Below are 20,023 nucleotides of genomic sequence, written 5' to 3'. Positions count from 1 at the left end.
ACATGTTTTATAATGTAAAGTTTAAATTTCTCCAAATAAATGATCATTTTAACATCAAAACTGAAACTACGGTGTCATAAAGGGGCATTTTTAAACTGTCCTCGGAGGTTTAAAGCACTTACATCAAAGTGTTTTATCCATTTAATGCCGATTATTCTGGGATGCATTGATGTTTGGTGCAACAGGGAGTGTTTTTTTAAACTTATAGATGTAATTTGGTAGAATCAAGCGCTCATATAGCAAGTAAGGGGGTTTACAGCGGTTTCTTTTCATAGCAAATCATTTGCCTGATGAAGTTCTCGCACTGAAACATCCCAAAGTCGTAAGTTTGACACTTTGCAGGGTTCGGTTTGAAACTTTAGGGTGTGTTTGTTGCTCTCCTACGCACCTGTTTCATGATAAAGATGCAGAAGGTGTTAAATCTGAAACACTCCTAGCCTATCGTTCAGCCTTCAGTGAAAACGAGCGGCTGCTGTGAATCCTGCAGAAAGCTCAGAGAAAATAATAAGAACGTCTACAAAAGGGAACCGACTGCGGTCTGTGAGCTGACCTGGTTTAATAACAAAGTAAGACATTATCTAAAGAACCCGAGGAGCGTTTGATTCGAGTACCTGCGCAGCGTGCTGAGAGCATCAGTCATGGTGTTGCAGCGCTTCAGCAGGGCGTCCAGGCGGTGAGGCTCCTCTTTCAGGAACTTCACAGCTTCCACCTCCACCCTCAACACCACCCGCATCTTACTCTGCAGGCTGGGAAACTGGTCTGCACGGGAGGGAAGTAACAAAGGAACGAACGTGGGGATGTGTGGAAAAGAAGGAAGACGTACAGGAGGAAAGATGCTGTTTCTGTCACGCTGGATTTTCAGAGAGGTTTCAGAGAGAGGATTCAGCGGAGGTCGGCCGAATGAGAACAAAGCACACGGCAGATGTTTGAGTAATGTGAACAGTCTGTGTCCGTCTGAGGGGAGGATTCACAGACATTGTTTGAAATGTTGGAGACACAATTTTCCTGAACCAACCGCCATTCAAACAAACGGAGCGCCACAAGGGTCCGTCTTTGGTCCACCCTTGTTTTTTTTTCCCCAGCTCAATCATTCTTTCTACTCAGCATTTCAGTGTAAATGTTTTCACCAGTTTTCTACACCCAAAGCTTCTCTCGAGCCCAGGCTTAGACTTTCCTCCACTCTGCCTTTGATGACCACCAAAAAGATCAAATTTCTTTGACCGCAAAGGAAGTCATTTAATATTTAGCATCTGCTAACACTGAGTCCCAATCTGAAACAACTTTTTTTCTTACACTACACACACTTTAACGACATTAAAATTACTGACATTAATCCAACGTATATGCTTGACAAAGTAGCTCTGCAATGCATTGAAATAAAAAATTCTGCCTCCACGCTGTTCCTTAATGTTAAGCATGTGATCATGAAGTTTGTTGTGAAGCTCCAGTAGGACACCGTTTGACATTGATTTGAAAATTTTGAAAATTTGAATTTGGATTTGGATTTGACTTGACTTGATTTGAATTTTGAATGCTGTTGTTTTGTTGATGATTTTATGTTGGTGTTGTGTTGTTTTTTGGTGTAGCAATTTCCCTGAGGTCTTGTACCGAAGGGATTAATAAAGTTTTATTCTAATTCCAGTTCTAATTCTATTCTTCTAAATGTAGCATTAGAGGGTCGGATGTACTGAGGCACCACACACTCCAAAAAAACCCTGTTTTCTCTACATGCATGTCAGGAAATGTATTGAAGCTCAGCTGTAGTACCTGGTTGTTCCACCAGGTGGAGCCTCTCACTGTTTCATGCTGTAGCTACCAGAGGAGGCGTCACTCAGACTACAGGCGGTTAAAGCTGGCGAGCAGAGAGCATTGTGGGGGTTTAGCTAGCAATGGGCACCATGACACAGACTAAGGTGATGCCTGATGACCTCTGGCTGGAACTCGTGTTGAATCAACCACAGCAGAGTTTTGGTATCCCAGGAGGATATGTGGACAAAATCATGGGTCCCTTGATTAAAAATGCAAAATCATCACAGGAGAATTGTCCACTTTGCTTAACTTGTACGACCAATTAACTGAATATTGATTACCGATAAATATAATTTGCATCCCGACTGTCCCGCCACAAGCTGTGTTCTCCCTTTATAACAAAGGATCACATTGAGGCTTGTTGGCATCCCCATCAGTTAATGACTTATTAATACTAATAGATTTGTCTAAAATGCAGATAAAAGCACCTGGTCTTCTCTGGAGAGACATTATAAAGCAGAGACTTGTCACTTCAGGAATGCAGGATAGAAATCTGTCTGTAAATTCTGAAATGCCAAAGATGGCGGTTGTATGTCTCAACGCTTCCCCCCCCAAAAAATGATCATCTGCTTCGACAAATCAAACTGCAAAACGTCTGCACCAAACAAGCATGTTGTCTCATGTCCTTAAAATATCATTTATCTGACTAGTGCTGCAATGCGTCATTTATGACAGCACGTTGTGACACATTGTACCTTTATCCAAACATTGCAGCTCCTGTGATGCGGATGTTGCACTTGCCCACATCATAATATATTAAATAATCGTCAGTCCTGGTTCGCTAAAAATACATTTAAAGAAATAATCTTCTTCTTTGGCTCTGAAGCTTAATTATTTGATGTGTATTACGACTCTGCTGTGCTTGCTGGTGTCTCCCAGCTCTCTCGGAGTCGGTGCGACTCCCCATTAAGCAAACCAGTAGGATGCAGGTGAACGCACCGGCTACGAGCAGCAGTCAACACAACATCATAACGAGCCCCACAGAGCTTCGGATCTACTCATTAGCATTGACGACGGACAGGAAGGTACACAGGTCAGAGCGGCGGGACAAGAGGTTAAACCGGAAACTTCATGAATATCAATTAAGAAGACTTCTACATATATTTATCTGGGCTGTTGCATGACATAAAATATGGACACACACGCTGTATTTTAGTGCTTGAACTACGACCTACAACTGCAGCGCTGCTATTCTAGACATTTAATGATGAGCGCCGCTTTTCTTGGAGCAAATTAAGCGACATAATAATTACGTGCATCATCTTACAGTGGCTGTTGTTAGTGGACACATCATAAGACATGCAGTTATTACGGTGTGGTATATATATTACATTATATTTGAGGAAAATGAACTAGAAATTAACCATAATGTGGATTTTTGATTTGAACTTAAGCAACGAGCTCAAGATTTTACTTAATGCTCCAGAAATACGACTTCCCTGCCGCCTCTGTGACCTTCAGCTTGGAGTTTAGAGCTTTAACTCTCCAAACTTTAAGCACTTTGTGGGTGTTTGTTTTATTTTTTTAAACTCCTGTCACATGCAATATAAAGTCCTCTATGGAAACAGAACAGCCACGGCTACGATTAGAGAAAACTCAGAAACGTCTTCTGTGATGTAACGTTGTGATGCCATAAATCAGAAAAACATTTTTACAGCCTCTACAAACTCTGCATTTTGTGTCTTCCTGTTGAGCAATGTTTCACCATGCTGGACGTATCTTCCAACAACTCAGTGCACAATTTTTGAGCCGTGACGACTTAATTTAAGGATTCAGTTTTTCCCTTTCAGGCTCAATTTTGCTTTAATATCGTCTCCAAAGTAAACAGTCTGCAGGTCACATGAAAAATTACTGTGTTTTTTTTGCACAATCATTTTTAGTTTAGTTTTTTACAGATTCTCGTGCAAACAGTTGGTTTTTCAAAGAGATTTTAAAACTAGATTTTGATGAAATATCATAATTTTAGGCTCAGATGTGCTCATATTCTCTGGCAGAACACACACACAGAAAGCTGAAAATCCAAAGATTCATTTTGTTCTGACGGTTTCCGGCTCTGATGAATGTCGACTTATTAGCACATTTGTAAAAAAGACAAAAATACCTTTGAAACCTGCTTCTGGAGCTCAGAGAGTTAAAAACAGGACACAAAGAGTTTCTGAGTCACTGGGAATTTCTGGAAAACAATAATCGGAGACTCTCGTTTTTAGACAGGTGTAGAAACATGAATCCCAACAGGTTGTGTAGAAAAGCACAATAAGCAATGGACACATACTTCTTTTAAAAAATGCTCCACTGATTGCAACAGACGACTTAGATTTCAGTGTTTGTTTTGTTTAAATCTAACTGGCCAATCAGACCGACCAGGAGAGGCGTTACAACCCGGAGTGGCAGCTGGATCTCTCCTAAACCGCCACAAACTCAAGCTGTACTTGATAAATTCCCTCTTTCAACAAACACACCACAGTGGAAATATCCCAACAACTGACATTTGACCTTTTTATCAGTCGGTATGTGTGAGTTTAAGGTGGAAGTTGGACGTCCACTGACACCCTGTTTCATCACATATCTGGTACATTTCCAGTCTTTCAGCTGCATACAGATGCAGAGGACGGTAATGGCGTCTCTGTTCACCTCTAGTGTACGGTGTGTTTGTCGGGGGACTATTTTCAGAGGTGGACTGACACACACTGCACACATTATGTGCTGTTAGACTGCAGCAGAGGTGAACCGAAGGTAAAACGGGCAGTTTTTCCTTTAAATTGATGGCAGTTTGAAGGTAAAAGCACCGAGGCGGACGGAGGAAAACTACCGAGCAGCTGCCGCCAAGAGTGAAGCACATCGACCGGCGAGCAAACTCTGAAAACGAGTGCTTCGGTGGAACTAAATGGACGACGAGGAAGCGTCAGTGATTAGAGCACTTACTCTTGAGCTCGGTGAGCGTCTCTCCCAGCATCCTCAGCTCTTTGCTCTTCTGCTCCACGTCCTGCTCCGTCACCAGGCCGTGGTTGACCGACGAGTTCCTCTGCAGCTCCTCCACAGATTTCTCCAGGTCGCTGGGGACGACACATTCACATCACTCCACACTGAACACACTGGATGCTGTTGTTACTGAGTGTTAACCGTAAACATCTGCTTTAACGGAGAAGAGCTGCTAATTAGGAAGTGCAGCCGCTGTTGACACTCTGCGGTCTGGCAGCGGCTGCATAATCAACCGAGGAGACACTGATGCAAACTGTAGGAAGAAAACATCACCTACAAGAGATACATATAAATAAATAAAAGTCTTTCCAGTAACATGCAGTGAAAGGCTTCAGATCTGTACCCCCATACGAGGCTATTTCTCCATACAAGGTGCGATCAAAAAGTTCTGGGACTGTTTTTATTACAAGTGCATGGGGGACATCATGGTCATGTTTGTGCAATAACTACTCTGAGTCAGGATACAGCATGATGTCACACTGTTAGGGCCTCTGTTACACATGTTTTTACAACCACTGGTAGGAACACATTTATGGTTTCACCTCAAACTGGAGCAGAGAAGAAAACATCACGTGCTCTGTTGGGATGATCCAACCTCAAGCTAAAGATCATCACTGCTGGTCTTGTGTTGTATCCGCTCTCAAATTAAATTGTAGAATTGCAGGTGATAAGAGGAGGGCCTGCGGCTACCATCAACAGAAGAAACAGCAGTTTCCAGACCCAGACAAGACGCATCAGATCAGGAGCATTCTTCTTGTTTGTTTTTTAATTGTCACGTGGTTATGATCCAGGAACTCATCCCCCAGAGTCGGACGGTCAATGTAGACTTCTAATGCAATGTGCTGATGTGTTTGAGGGAGAACATGGCGTCACAGCGCAGTGATAAAGCTCAAGTTTTATTACTCCTTAGCCATCTGACTGACCAGATTAGGCTCCCTTTGACTTTTTAATCGTCCCCAAAATAGAATTCAAGTTTAAAGATTCACGTATTGACAGGGTTTAGGAGAATAGTGGTTGACATGTTTACACAACAGGACTTCCAGCATGTGTTACGAGTGTTGCAGGAGCACTGGGAGCCGTGCATCGCTGCACAAACACACAACTCTGACAGGTTTTGATTTCCACACATGCAGTCTTGTAGTTTTCTGATCGCACCTTGAATAGTTCCTGTTTGCCTTTAGATCATGATTAGGTTTAGGAAGCTGACTGCAGCCTCTCTCATGACAAAATCTGAAAACTGCAACTGATAAAAATGTCTTGCTTTCCACTCATCATATGCGAGGCTGGGTGTTATTTTAACATTTTCAATACGTGAATGTTAGAATTGACACCAATACAACTCTCAAAAATAGCTTATAGTACCTACGAACAAGCCCGTTCCCTGGGACCAGCATGTTTTTTTTCTAGAAAGAAGTGAATTTAACTTGATAAAAATTCCTCTCACAAAAAACTTCTGTCTGTAAGTGTGTAAATATAAAAGTCTAGGTATTCATAACAAACACTGCTGGTTGATAAAATCAAGGTGTACATATCAAACTTCATTCAGTGGTATGTTGGACTGTCAGTGGTTTCCCAGACTTTTACTAAATAGTTATAAACTGCTTGTTTGTGCAAACGTCAGAATGAACGAGTAGAAAATACTTGAAGTGTCTGTGCAAAACTCTGCCTCAATAAAATACAATAAACTGACAGAATATGACTGAAACATAACAGCTACTCAGACGTTGATGCCGACAGGTGGAGGACGTCTTGTCTTCGTGTCTCCTCCTCACCAGACCCACTGAGACAAACTACTGTTTACTCTGAACTCACTGCAGCTGCTGGATGAGCAGCTCCTCCTGGTTGAGGTACTTGAGTCTCTCCTCCTCCACCAGGAGGCGCTGTCTCTGGAGCGGGTCCTCCTGGGTCCGCATGGCGTCCAGCATCATGAGGCTCAGCTCTGACTCCGTCTGCCTCAGCAGGGACAGAACCGAGTCCTGGTTCTCCAGCTGGAAACCAAGTTACAGGTTAATTTACGGTACTTTCTGAGCGTGCTCAGTACGAACTTGACCTGACGTTTCAGAAACCTTCAGTCACAGCAGCATCTATACACACCTGCATGTTGCGCAGCTGCGAGAGTTGTTTGCGCAGAGCGTTGGTGTTCTGCTGCAGGCCCTGTAGGTGGAGCTGCATCTGCAGACGTGACACCGGTACCGGCTGGTTGGGCCCCGAGGGTGGAGGTGGCATCAGGGCCAGCGGGGCCGACGGTGTCAAAGCTGCCCAGCGAAAATGTCAATTTAATGAAGGGAACTTTGTCCCAGCATCAGGCTGTTTTCCACTGCAGGAGCTTTAGGTGCTGTTTTAGGGCGGCCTGAAAGTCTGTACCCGTTCTGAACGCAAGAACCATCGATAGAACCAAAAGTACGTAGTCCAGGGTCGGTGCACAGGGCAGTAAACTCAGACAAGACAAATGCTACGTAATTAAATATCTGAACCCCCAAAAAAGTCCCATTATCTTTAAAACAAACAAACAAACAAAAAAGCCAAAATTACACAAATAAATACAAAAAGAAACTGTAAATGCAAAATGAATTGTCGGATTTTGCATCTTCATTTGTGAACTAATCATCCGTAACGCATCATTCGATCTGAAAAATATCCAAATTTAAGCGTGAAATTGTCATTTTTCATCAAATGTACTTTATTTGCGACATTTAATTTCAAAAACTGTAAAAAAAACAGCATTTGCCCGAACGAGATTCTGTAAAAACAAACTTAAACTCTGCACCTCTCTGCATAAAAGCCACGAGTGAATCACCTGAAAAAACATTCATGGACTTTCAGGATGAGCTGCAGGCTGTGACGACACGATCTATAGCATCTAGAGCCCAGAGTTGGTAACACCAGGAGGCACTTGGACTTTTTTTTTAATGATTTCTGGCATTTTAACTGTGTCGTACAGCACAAACCGGCTTAACTCTGAGCTAACGTTCAGGTCGTATATGTCCGATTCTTCAGCGTTATGTAAAAAGACAATCACCTTGAGCCTGCCCCGAGTTCCTGCAGTGGAAAGCCACCTTTATTTTTGTTCAGGGTTCCTCTGGAGAACATCTAGAGCCGATAGAAATTGTCAGAGAGCTGTGCATGTTGCAGAACAGGAGAACAACCCCCGCCGGTTTGACTCCAGTGACCTCGAATGTCCATCTGGTTATGAAAACAATTTGGCTGCCTGGACACAGAATATTGGTTTGCTGCAGGATTTGGCAACAGCAATCCAGGACAAGTTCTATCTGCGCCGCAGGTCAGAGGTGGAGATTACAGCCGTACATGGACGTCATGATAAACAGCATGGAGGAGGCTTCAGGGACACACAGGAGCGAAAAAACAGCGTTTCCACTGAATCCAAACATCTCATTATAACTGAGTCCCCAGACGGGCAGAATGTATGAGCGTCTCCAAATCAGATAATCCTTTGAAATGACAATGAGTGCGATGCTCTGACAGTAATTAGGGTGTTGAGGCACACGCATCATGCAGAACGAGACAAAAAGGGGAAACTCAAAGACAACCAATCGATAACAGAGTGGGTTTTCAAGAGTTGCATTTTGACTTTGACTCGCTAAGTGTGGACTCTTGTGTCGCCACGACACCAGAGGAACACTTGAAGCGCCTCAGCGTCGACACTTTCCAGCCAGAGTTTAACCACAAGTCAGCCGCTCAGGAGCGTCGGACGAACACAAACTCTGCAGCCGTCAAACGTCTTTTGGTTAAGAAGCAGCACAAAGACGTCCTGCAGATAACAGCCAATCTAACTATTACCGCTGGCAGACAGACTGATAAATATCTGACAGATCCTAACGGGAAGAAGATGGAAAGGTAAAAAAAATAAAGAGAAATAACTCAAGGGTTTTAAAGTCTGTGAAGCTACGTGGAAATATAATAAACTACTCTCAAGCAAATTCCAGTGAAACACCCAGGCTTATCTGTAACGCGACAGGAGATCAGACATTTAAGAGGAAATTAATTAAAATTGCAAAACCTTCTTCTTCTTGAACGCTGCACATGAAAGAAGTGAACGCTTCATCGACACAATCTATGAATTTGTGCCTAATTCAGTGGTGAAAACATCGACTTTCATCAACCGTGTGACATCAAAGAAGAAATGAAATCTCAACAAAACTACATTTTTTGTTGTTTCTGATTTAATGCAACTCTGTGATTTCTTACTGAGAAAGACAAAACAAGGGAGAAGTGAAGGAGGGAAGCTCTCAGAAGAAGACAGTTCCTTCAAAACGACACACAGGTGAGACCAAGTGATTCATATTCATGCTGAATTCTGATTTAAAGGGAAAGTTTACTTGATGAATAAGTTTGACTGGAAATGACATAAACGAGGAACCAGCGATGGTGAGATATTGTTTTAACAGCTTTACAGGATGTTTGCCACAGCATCAATCAGACAGTTATCAGTCTTTCTTATTCAGTTCCTCTTTGTGATGATCTTCAGCTCTTCCTCTCCATCGCTCTGGTTCCTCCACAGATTCTGGACTCCAACATCTTCCTGTTCACCAGTTCTTCAACACTTTGGCTTAAATTTTCAGATCACAATCCTCACAATTTGAACCTTGTCTTCTTTTTTTAATACTGTTTTACTTTAAGAAGGCAGAAAACCTCCCAAAGCATCACATTCCCTCCATGTTGGACCGTTTTAATGGAGCTCTCGGGGTTGAAAACTTTTTGATTTTCATCTGATCCAACCACAGATCTGATCTTTAGTGAGTCCGTCTTGTTCAGTCCTCCTTGGTCCTCATGGAGTCCAGCCTTGTTCAGAGTCTTACTGAGATGTTTTTACCAGAACTGCTCACATTCATGCTCTTGGTGTCTTGGGTTCTTGTTGGTCTCCATCGTTCTTACCATCGCAGGATTCACTTCTGGCTTCATAAAAGGCTCTTTGCAGGACTCCAGACTGACTTGTTCACTGGTGCAAGCAACGATTTGATCAAACCGTCCAACACTTTTTGGTCCAACGTGGTATTAATCAACCTGGCGTGCTGATGATGGTTACGTGCCTCGTATAGTTTAGTTTTGCATCCATGTGAAGATCGATTGTGACTGTTGTTGGAAAATAGGTGAATTTTGTCACCAGTCTTTTCGTGGAGGTTTTCTGTTGTTTTCATTTCCATTCATGGGAATTCTGAACCAGTACTTCTGCATATTTTGGGATTTATTTGTTAGTTTTCTACTCATATTTCTTTAGCACTCATTGCTGCTGTAACAAAACACGTTTCCTCGCTGTGGGACTAATAAAGGTTCATCGTACTCATCGACCTGCTCTGAGATTTCTCAGTGAGGTACTTTTTGACGAAGCTTGAGAACACTTGGATAAGACTTCCCAGCGATGCTTCATCCTGCGAGCAGCCACATTGTGCAGCCAGATGCCCTCTGTACGCTTTTTGGTTTCAGCAGTGACTTACAATCGACCGGAGAGGCACTGCGTCGGCTGTTCTCGATTTAAAACGCATTAGAACATGTAAGAAAGCGCCAGGAGCATTCGGATGGCACAGAAGCTGCGTCTTCTCAACGATGCGCAACACTTTCAGGGTGTATTATTCATTTTGAAGAGAGCATTTTTTAGTAAACATCTCAATTAGCGTCTCCAACACGGAGTCTGACCATCTCTACTTGCTTGTTTTTGTCACTTCCAGCCACAACAAACCAACTGATCCAATAAAAAAAAAGGCCTATAAATCAAAACTTTGCATGCGTATAAATAGTTTTGGGCTTAACTGTACACGTTTGGAGGCTAATGGGGCTCACTGGGAACACTGGTGGGGTGTTTGGGGGTTGAGGAGGGGGCAGACAGGGGAACAGGTACCAGAACATAACACACACAGTAGCTACCTTTCTTTTTTTTAGCGCGTCCAGCTAAAACAAGAAGCATGGGCACCGGTTACAGAGCAGCAAAGAAAAAGCCGGCACATACAGTGTGAAGAAGCTCGCAAAGTCAGCCATTACGATCACATATGAGGCACTTTAAGAATTATGCAGAGAAAATGAAATAGCAGCCGCTCCGTGAGAGGAAGAAGAGCCAATTTATGTGGCTATCAAACAGGCAGCAGTGGGGAGCAGTGACAGGCAGTGATAGGAAATAGTTAGGTTTTTATTTTTTTGGGGGTAGTGAGCACTTACTGTCAGTTCCCGAGCAGTCACTGGCTGACTCAATCTTCTCCCTGGAAGAGGCAAGTGTTAAAGTACTTACAGCCAGAACACACTATCGACTTAGCCACTGAGAAGCCACTGATATATGGTGGAGGATGTGGAAATGTGGTGCAGTGTGCAGACGCAATTTTTAAAAAAATCTGTTCCCCCGACAACCAGCAGGAGCGAGAAGCAAGTTGAGGTTTTCCGGACGTGAGTCACGGCAGCGTCGCAGACAGACGCTGTTTTACATAAATTTACATGTATGAACAATTTCACTTCAGGGTTTTATGGGAGACGATTTAATGCTTTTTTAGTTCTTCCAAGTTCGAGCCAATCAAAGAGTGACAGAAAACCAGCAGGGACGACGAGGAATCCGCTCCGTTATTAAATATAATGAATTATTCAAAAGGTGTCTGCAGGTTCAGAGGTCGACGCTTTATAATGACATTTATTAAACTTCATTTTAAAAATGCAAATCACACGTTGGATTATTATTTTTACTATTGTTCAAAACACCCTCAACAGTGACTCACGGTGCTCCTGCTGTCCTGATCGACTGGTCGGTCAACACGGTCTGACCGGTGTTACCTTCATAACAGAAGCTCTGCATCACCAGCGCTCCAGGATTCATCTGTTAGCTGTATTTAACATTTACTGAACGTTTGGTAAAAACACGTCAGTGTGGCTGCATTCTGTTCAGACAGACGGACAAAGAGTCGAAGGTAAACTCTGCAAACAGCAGCTAACCTGTCTGGTTTTGATTTATCCTTTATTATCACTTTAGCTTAAAACGACCAGATGATTTATAAACACTAGCTTCTTATGTTGATGCATAATTCATTGATTCATCGATCCGACTCGTTACTTTTCACCTTGTATATATATATATATGTGTGTGTGCATATATTCTTTTTTTTATGTTATTTTCTTTTCTTTTTGCACTATTTACCACTTTGATTTATTTATTTTGCTTATTTCTATCTATCTATCTATCTATCTATCTATCTATCTATCTATCTATCTATCTATCTATCTATCATCCATCCATCCATCCATCCATCCATCCATCCATCCATCTACAGTATATTTATATATTTATTTCTTGTTTTATTATTGCTTTGGTCTGGAGCAGATGCACAATACATTTCTCTGTTCGTTATACTGTGTATAATTGTGTTTGTGACAAATCAAGGCCTTGAAATCGTTGAGCAGAGGGTGTGCTCAAGTTCATTAAAAAAAAAGAGGGAAAAAAACAAAAGTATTATCACATGTCAGGCTATAATTTAGCTAAAATATCTTTATAATGATCTAGATTTTATGCTTGAATATTTTCAAGTAAACCTGGTTGAGCAGAAGTTGTTGTAAAAATCTGATGATTTCAGATGGAAGCTACCCGACAGCCAAGAAGTACATTCAAAAAATGACTTTAGCAAGAAATAAACAAATATTTTAGACTTTAAAAGCCATTATGTGGCCCTTTTTGTTTGAAGATCAACTGAACGCTGCAGATTCCCTGTTGTTCATGTACTTTTCTGTATTTTCCAACTTTGAGGGCAGCACATGCGGCACAAACGCTGTAAATGGGGTTTTGGATAATTGCATTAAAATGTATGTAGCACATGATACATCAAATACAAGCTGGACTTTAATGCATTCAGCTGTGTTGGTGCAAACATGCCTGTCAGAGGAGCGTTCTCATGCACTGTAACTGTGTCTGAATGTGTGCTGCTGGGTGTCAGAGTGGTTCTTACGGGCTTTCTGCCTCCGGCGCTCTGCTCAGGACTCTCTGCAGCAGCCCGGTCAGACTGGCGATCTGCTTCTCCATGGCCTCCATCCGCTCCCTGGATTCACACCAACACACATCGCCAACAGATGTTTCATCTGACATGAAGCCTAACCGACGCCGTCAAGGTTTCCCAGCGATATGAACGAGTTCTCCTCTGCAGGCTTTCTGCTACAAAACTCACGAGGATAAATCTACTTTTGGACATTTCTGCAGCACTGATCAATGTTAACGGCTATAATTATGGTAAGTGACTGTTCATGAACTAATTCATCAAGACAACCATCAACCTTGAAGCAGGGACTTTATATTTTACTAGTTCTCACTCTTGTTTCTCTGCTGAAGTCGTGTTCAAGTGCAAGGCCAGAGTTGTGAGTATTAAAGGATCTGAACATAAAAATAAAATCAAAGATAAACCTTCTTGACAGATTAATGATTGTGGCGCAGCCTTGATCCCTGATCCGCTCAAGAATAAAATGCACTACAAAAAAAAAACAAAAAAAGAGGATGACGATACGACACGACCTATTTTGCAAAAGTGCACATCAGTTCTGGTTTGAAGAGGGAAATTGTCCCAGCAATAAAGTTTGCTGACACTGAAAAACAGATTGAGGCTGTATGTTGATAAAGACACTTTCATTATTCACTTCATTATAACAAATACAATTGCAGTAGCAAACAATAACCACCACAAGCTATGGGCGAAATCCTGTACGATTGTAGCAGCTAACATTAGCCACCACAAACTCTGTTTTTTGGGGGATTGTTTTTAAGAACACCTGCAATAGCTAAAAATAGTCACTAAAGCCATGGATTGCATGGAATGTGATCGCAATAGCTAACATTAGCTAACACCAGCTAAAAGTTTCATTAAGTATGATTGTGGATAGCAACATTAGCCACCACAAGCTGAGGGTTAAATCCAACACAATTGCAGAAGTTAACAATAACCACCACAAGCTAAGGGCGAAATCCTGTATGATTGTAGTAGCTAACATCAGCCACCACAAGCTAATCGTTATATCAAGTACAATAGCAGTAGCTAACATTAGCCACCACAAGCTAAAGGCTAAATCCAGTGCGATTGTAGTAGCAAACATTACCCACCACAGGCTGAGGGTTTTAGCCAATACAAGTGCAGTAGCTAACAATAAGCACTACAAGCTAAGAGAGAAATCCAGTACCATTGTAGTAGCAAACATCAGCGACCACAAGCTAATGATAACATCAAGAACGACAGCGGTAGCTAACATATGCCAGCACAAACTAAGGGCTATATTAAATACAATTTTAGCAGCTAACATTAGCCACCACAAGCTAAGAGTTACATTGACCACAACTGCGTGTAGCTAACATTAGCCAAAACAAGCCATTGGGTTACATTACGAACGATTGTAGGTGACATTAGCGACAGCAAAGTCGACGTTATATCAAATAGGATTTCAGTAAAAAAGCCAGAGAGCAAGTTTGAATCATTAAGAGAACAAATCTATTTCTTTCAGCACACTGTAGTTTTACTTTAATAAATCCAGTTTATGAGATCACATTTTGTCTTTAGCGCTGAAATGTAGGTCGAGTATAGCAGCAGATCATGAGCCCTTCCACACATCTGCAATAACGAACAGATTATTCTAATCCTCGTCTATCCAGATTCATTATAATACTAATCATTAGAAATTTGCCTGAGTAGGGTTCTTCTTCACTCTCTTTACAGTTCCCCACCTCTCCTCCTCCCCCCTGGATGCCACACGTTTAACAGGCCACAGAAATAAGATAAATACTCTGTAGTGTCACATAAATACTGCACAGTGTTAAGTATGTAGCTGCAGAGCTCCACGGCCAGCGATGAATAAATATATACTTTGCATACAGTTAAGCACAAAATTATTCATAGCCATGCCACATTTTGATTTATACATGATGCTTTCCTCCAGAATATTAATGTCGTCCTCTTTTCTCATGATGCCCTTTACTTTGACGAGGCTGGAAAACAGCCCCGGAGCATCACGTTTCCACCACGTTTGACCGTTTCTATGGGTCGAACGCTTTCTTTTCACCAAACCAAAGCCACATCCTTGTGTCCAAACAACTTCCCTTTCATCTCGTCTGACCACAGAACTGATGACCAAACAATTCCTTATTTGTCCAGCTGTGTCCTTGGTCGGTGTCCATGGAGACCAGCATTGTTTACTGTCTGCCTTGAGATGCTGTTACCAGAATTGCTCAATTTATCTGCTCCAGAACTTGGTCGACATTTCAAGGACCATTGTGACTGGTGCAGAAAGTGCATTCTTCTAAAAACGTCGGACAGTTTCAAGGGGTGTGAACAACTTTCAACATTGGATTTTTTGGTAAAAATTCCACTTGTTTATGTCATTTCCAGATGTATTGATCAGATAAACGTTCATTACAAATCAAATGTTGGCATGAGCATGAATAATTTAAGACTTAACTGTTTAAAACTAAAACCAGGCTGCAGCAGAAGTACACGTTGAGGTCGTCCTACCTGGTCTCGGTCTCGTTCCCCAGCAGAGGTGAACCGAAGCCTCCAGGGCCACCTCCCTCGCCTCCAGCCATCAGGCAGAGCTGCTCCGAGGTGAGACCTAACCCCGGACCCTGGCCCCGGGCTTTGGGACTGTCTCCAAACACAGAGGAGCTCACAGAGTCTCTTCGTAAACTCTGCCTGCCAGGGGAGCCCCGAGCGGGCATGGTGCCTCCGTAGGGATCCCTCACGTCGGGTATCTTCTGCGGGGAGGACGGCGGCGGCACTCGCAGCCCCATGGCCAGCACCGACGCAGCGTAGGCGTCGTTATAAAGCGGACCCCCCGGCCTGTAGAGGGCGCCGCTTTCCATCAGCTCTCCTTGTAAAGCAGCTGCAGAATAGGAAGTGAGCGAACGGACCGATCCGGCGCCGCCTCCTCCTCCACCTCCTCCCCGGCGGTACAAGGAGCCGTAGGGGTCGGCTCGGGCCGGCAGAGGAGAGTGAGGACCTCCGGCCAGACTCAGCCGACTCGTGTCCGGGCCCAGGGAGTAGGGGTCCGCGTAGATCCCACCTCCCCCGCGCTCATCTCCCCGCAGCAGCACCATGCTCCTGGATCCCCCCACTTCATCGTCGGGCTTCACATCCCTGCGCTCCAGTATGGCGCTGGAGGAGGCGCAGAAGGCCGGCTGGGTGTGGTGGGGCTGGTGGAGCTGAGGCTGCTGGTGGGGAGAGGAGTGGTGGGACTGGGAGTGCGGGTGGGGCAGGGAGTGGGTGTGGTGGGGAGGCCCGGCGTAGGAAGAAGGCCGGCCGCCGCTGTACAGCAGGCGGGCTCGAGACGGCGAGCCCTGAGGAGGCGAGGCGGAGGCGGACGAATGCTGGGAAGACATGGGCGGGTTGCTCAGGCGGCGGTTGGGTGGAGAGTCCTGGGGCGCGTACACCATCTCCCTCTACCAATAAAGAACAACCACAGAGCAGGACATGAAGTTAACAAGTGTCTGAGGACACAAAATCAGATCTAAGGTGTTTAAAACAGTAACTCAGGATGTTTAAAGGTTTCTATCAACTTTCTTCACTTCCAAATGTGTTGTTGGTGAGGGACGTCCCAGTCGAGTGTTTGATCTGACTCACTTGGTATTTAGCATCCATAAATACTGATCTAACACCGTGTTTCTAGATGGCACACATTTCAAGTACAACATTAGCAGGTAGAGAAGGTGGATTACACGTAGTTCTGTGTTGGAACAAGGGAAGGTTTAGCCAGCAAGGGGCACCAAGATTTGTGTGATGCTTGATCATTTCAGGCCGGAGATCTCATGTCAGTAGTCTGACGTAGGAAGCGGATAAAAGCCTACAAATCCACGTTGCTATGGGATGCAACAGCAACCTCTGGGCTCGCATCCCACCACACTGATAGTTTCAAGGATTGCACAGTGACTCAGTCCCGCTCGCTCTTTGTAATGTTCCACCCGTCACAGCTAAAAGTGAAACACTGAAGCCACATCCTTCGCTTGGTTTAAAGAAAGACAAACAGGCCAGAGGTTTTTTTTTTACAGCGGATATTTTAACCAGCAGCAGGAACCATGACAAAGTCTTCTGAGACACCTCATCCCCTCCAGCTGGACCTCGTATGTCTAAAAACAGTCGGGACTGACTTGGACTAAATCCTGATAGTTAACACGACGGAGCAAATGTTCAGTTTCTGTCATCAGTTTACCACACGTTTCGGATCGGACTGAGGTTTAAGCTGATATCGATCAGTTGAAGAATGCTGGGACTGGGTTGGGAGACGGTGTTTAGACAGATGTGCAACAGCAGTGGAACCGAGGACTTGTGCTGTACCCACATACAGCAGGATTTAATTTCCACGTCGATATAACCGTTTCTCAAAGAGAGATATTGCAGCTTTGACACCACTACATTGATCTTTTAGTTGTTACAGACAAACCAAATGCAGTGTTTATAAAATCTAAGCAATACATGGAACTACTTGATATAATATATACACCAATCAGCCACAACAGTTAAATCACCTGCTGCCAAAACAGGCGTCCAGGCGTCTTTATGTGTATCCTACATACTGAAAATGTGAAACTGATGGATGATGATGGGTTTCCTGACAGACAAATAAAACCTCTGAGGGCACACGGAGCAGAGAGCAGCACTTACAGAGTGTCACTGCTGCAAAGCTAAAGGAAGCCTTCTGTGGACAAGGTTACATCACTGACAGGAACATTTAAAGTTACAGCAACCGAAAGAAAAGAAAAAAACAGATTCATTACAAACGTGAAGGTGAGACAAAGCAACAGAAAGCTCTCCGGATCTGCACATTCAGTCGGTTAGTCTGCAGCTGCTCCTGTAGCAGGTTTGTAGCATCGTTGCTGTGTGTGAATTACTGGATAAGAAACAGGACGTGGCCTCAACATAAACAGTATTTAACAATGTGATTGGACAGGGTGGACTAAGATTAGTCACGCAGCTCAATCTACAATCTACGTAAAGCCAGTATTGGATTTCTGGTAAAGGACATGATGAGATTTGAGCTATTTGTCTGTAATCTGCTTCATTATCTGCCTCTACGTGCACAAAGTGATGCGGCTTCAGCAGCGTCTGTGGGAGAAACGGCAAAACCGTGATGGTGATTGTGTTTTTTTTTTTTTTGCTCTGCAGCTGTGAAACGCTGACGTCATGCTCCATCCAGCAGCTGTCCTTCTCTCTGCTGAAAGTCAGCGCAGGAAGGTTGGTTTACTACGACTGAGGAGCAGCGTTCAGCCCTGCATGAACACAGAGCGTCACAGCTTTGTAGTGCGTTGGTTTGTAGTTATGCAATGCTGGAAATTTGTTTATTTTAATGCTGCAGCTGATATCAACACCAAACTACAGGTTTTCTGACGTTTTATGTCTTAACATGCAAATAAGGCATCATATATATATATTATTACCAGAGCAGAAATCAGGAAATGGAATAAAGGCATCTTCAGAATTCTTTGCAGACATTTGGAGGGTTTTATCGAGGGGATTTCTCATAAATCAGAAAATACTCCACAGCCATAAAAAAATTTTTTTTTTTTAATCCATTTTCGGCCCATTATTAGGAATAAAATGTTCAATAAATCAGGCTGTGAATGACTGAAAATCCTCAGAATACAGACAGCAGGGCTGCACTTCCATCACGTCGGCGATACGTGCTTCAGGACAAACACGACGTTAAAGAAGAGCAACAGGAAACTCTGTGGATCTGCACAAATCCTGACATTCTTCAGTCTGAACCTTCAGCCAGCTCGTCTGCAGCTGCTACTGTGGAGGGTCTGAAATGTGACTGCAGCACAGGAACAAGACGAGCCTCTGGTAGAGATGATATTCAACCAAATGTTGGTTTTCTGCTGCACAATTCTCCTTTTCTGTGATTAATCTACAAGAAACGTCTGAAGTGTTTAACTTTAAAACACGTCAACAGTAAAACGAGAGACAAACACTGAAAAGAAATCAGATTAAATGGAAACATTTCAGCTGATGCTGACCAGGAGCAGGCTGATGGTTGCCTCCATCAGCAGCACGAAGCTCCAAACGACCATCTGAAAGTTCTCCAGAGCAGAAATCACTTCACCGATAACTTCTCACTTCACGGTACCAGTTAAAGAGGCTTTTAAAACCACGATGGGGTCGCTCCACAAGTGGAGCGCAACACTATCGCACACTTGTGCTCCTCCGGGGTTCATCCCAGAGCTGTGTGAAGCTGAAACGGAGCCGCTACAGTAAAACATCAGCACATCACAGACGCTTAACGAAGAGACGTCAAGTCTGAACAACAGCAAACAATGTGGTGAACAAACGAGTGCATCTTGTTAAGTGAAACCGCGGCTCTTCTTCTACACATCACATGACGTACAAGTTGCAGGAAAAGAGCGAAAAAACCTCGAACGACCTGAGCTGACAGGTTTAAATACTGGAGTTAAAACACCGTCACGTTTAAGGAGTAAAACCCAACAAGAATCCTGTAAATACAACTTTACCTGAGTGTGATCCACATTAAGGTTGGAATTAATTAACAATTAATAGAGAATAAAGGTAAGGATCCTCCATCAGGAAACGTTCTTTTTTAATTCTTATTTTATGTGTTTCTTGTTTGTTATATGTGGAATGATTCTGATCAGTTTCATTCTTGTTTCATGATGAATCATTTGCAGCAGTAGAAGAACGATTCATGCACTGTTTATTTTAATTAATGTCTTTTATGTTTTGCTGTAAAGTTTGTCTTTTACATACTTTTTATTTTTCTCATCTGCTGGCCTTTAATATTTCTTTTTAGCTGTTTCAGTCACTTAATCCAACTTGTCTGTTCGGCTTATATCCAGTTAATATTCATTAAATTTTGCTGACACATTTAATTTACTTTTTAGAGTCTTCCTTTAGATCACGTTGAATAACTTCTACGTACGATGAGGTGCCTCATAAAAAAGCTTTTTGTAACAGGAAGAGACCCCCAGAAGAAAAAATAACACCAAATAATTAAAAGTATGTAACTTTTTTCTTAATATCCAAACACGCAAGGATTAAACTGGAAGGTTTTGGGAAAAATAAGTGCAGATTTTTGGCTCATATCAAGAGAAAAACTCAAATTTGTCTTAAAAATAAGTATCATAATTGAGCTCTACAGGTTTAAATACACCACGTGCAGAAGAATAAACAAGTAAATGTGCATTTTGGAGACATTATGAGGGCGAAACATCCCCAAATCCGCCCGAGCGAAGCCGCCGTGTCGCGGTGTCGGGGTGTAGTTTCCAGGAACATCC

General features: G+C 43.1%; 1 protein-coding gene across 1 annotated transcript in view; it reads right to left on the bottom strand.

Annotated features, from left to right (window-relative positions):
* LOC103367380 (SRC kinase signaling inhibitor 1-like) overlaps positions 1 to 20,023 on the bottom strand; it is a 55,665-nt gene that overhangs the window by 13,786 nt on the left and 21,856 nt on the right. Inside the window, exons 5-12 of the mRNA XM_008295385.1 lie at positions 15,258 to 16,180; positions 12,720 to 12,809; positions 10,957 to 10,997; positions 10,669 to 10,692; positions 6,883 to 7,043; positions 6,601 to 6,776; positions 4,732 to 4,862; positions 612 to 759 (exon numbers count right to left, since the gene is read on the bottom strand). Of these exons, the coding sequence (XP_008293607.1) occupies positions 612 to 759; positions 4,732 to 4,862; positions 6,601 to 6,776; positions 6,883 to 7,043; positions 10,669 to 10,692; positions 10,957 to 10,997; positions 12,720 to 12,809; positions 15,258 to 16,180 (1,694 nt within the window). The remainder of the gene's footprint in view (positions 1 to 611; positions 760 to 4,731; positions 4,863 to 6,600; positions 6,777 to 6,882; positions 7,044 to 10,668; positions 10,693 to 10,956; positions 10,998 to 12,719; positions 12,810 to 15,257; positions 16,181 to 20,023) is intronic.

The sequence above is a fragment of the Stegastes partitus genome, unplaced genomic scaffold (genome assembly GCF_000690725.1).
Source record: "Stegastes partitus isolate 25-593 unplaced genomic scaffold, Stegastes_partitus-1.0.2 Scaffold1043, whole genome shotgun sequence".
Classification (NCBI taxonomy): domain Eukaryota; kingdom Metazoa; phylum Chordata; class Actinopteri; family Pomacentridae; genus Stegastes; species Stegastes partitus.
This window is presented reverse-complemented; position numbering and strand designations above follow the sequence as displayed.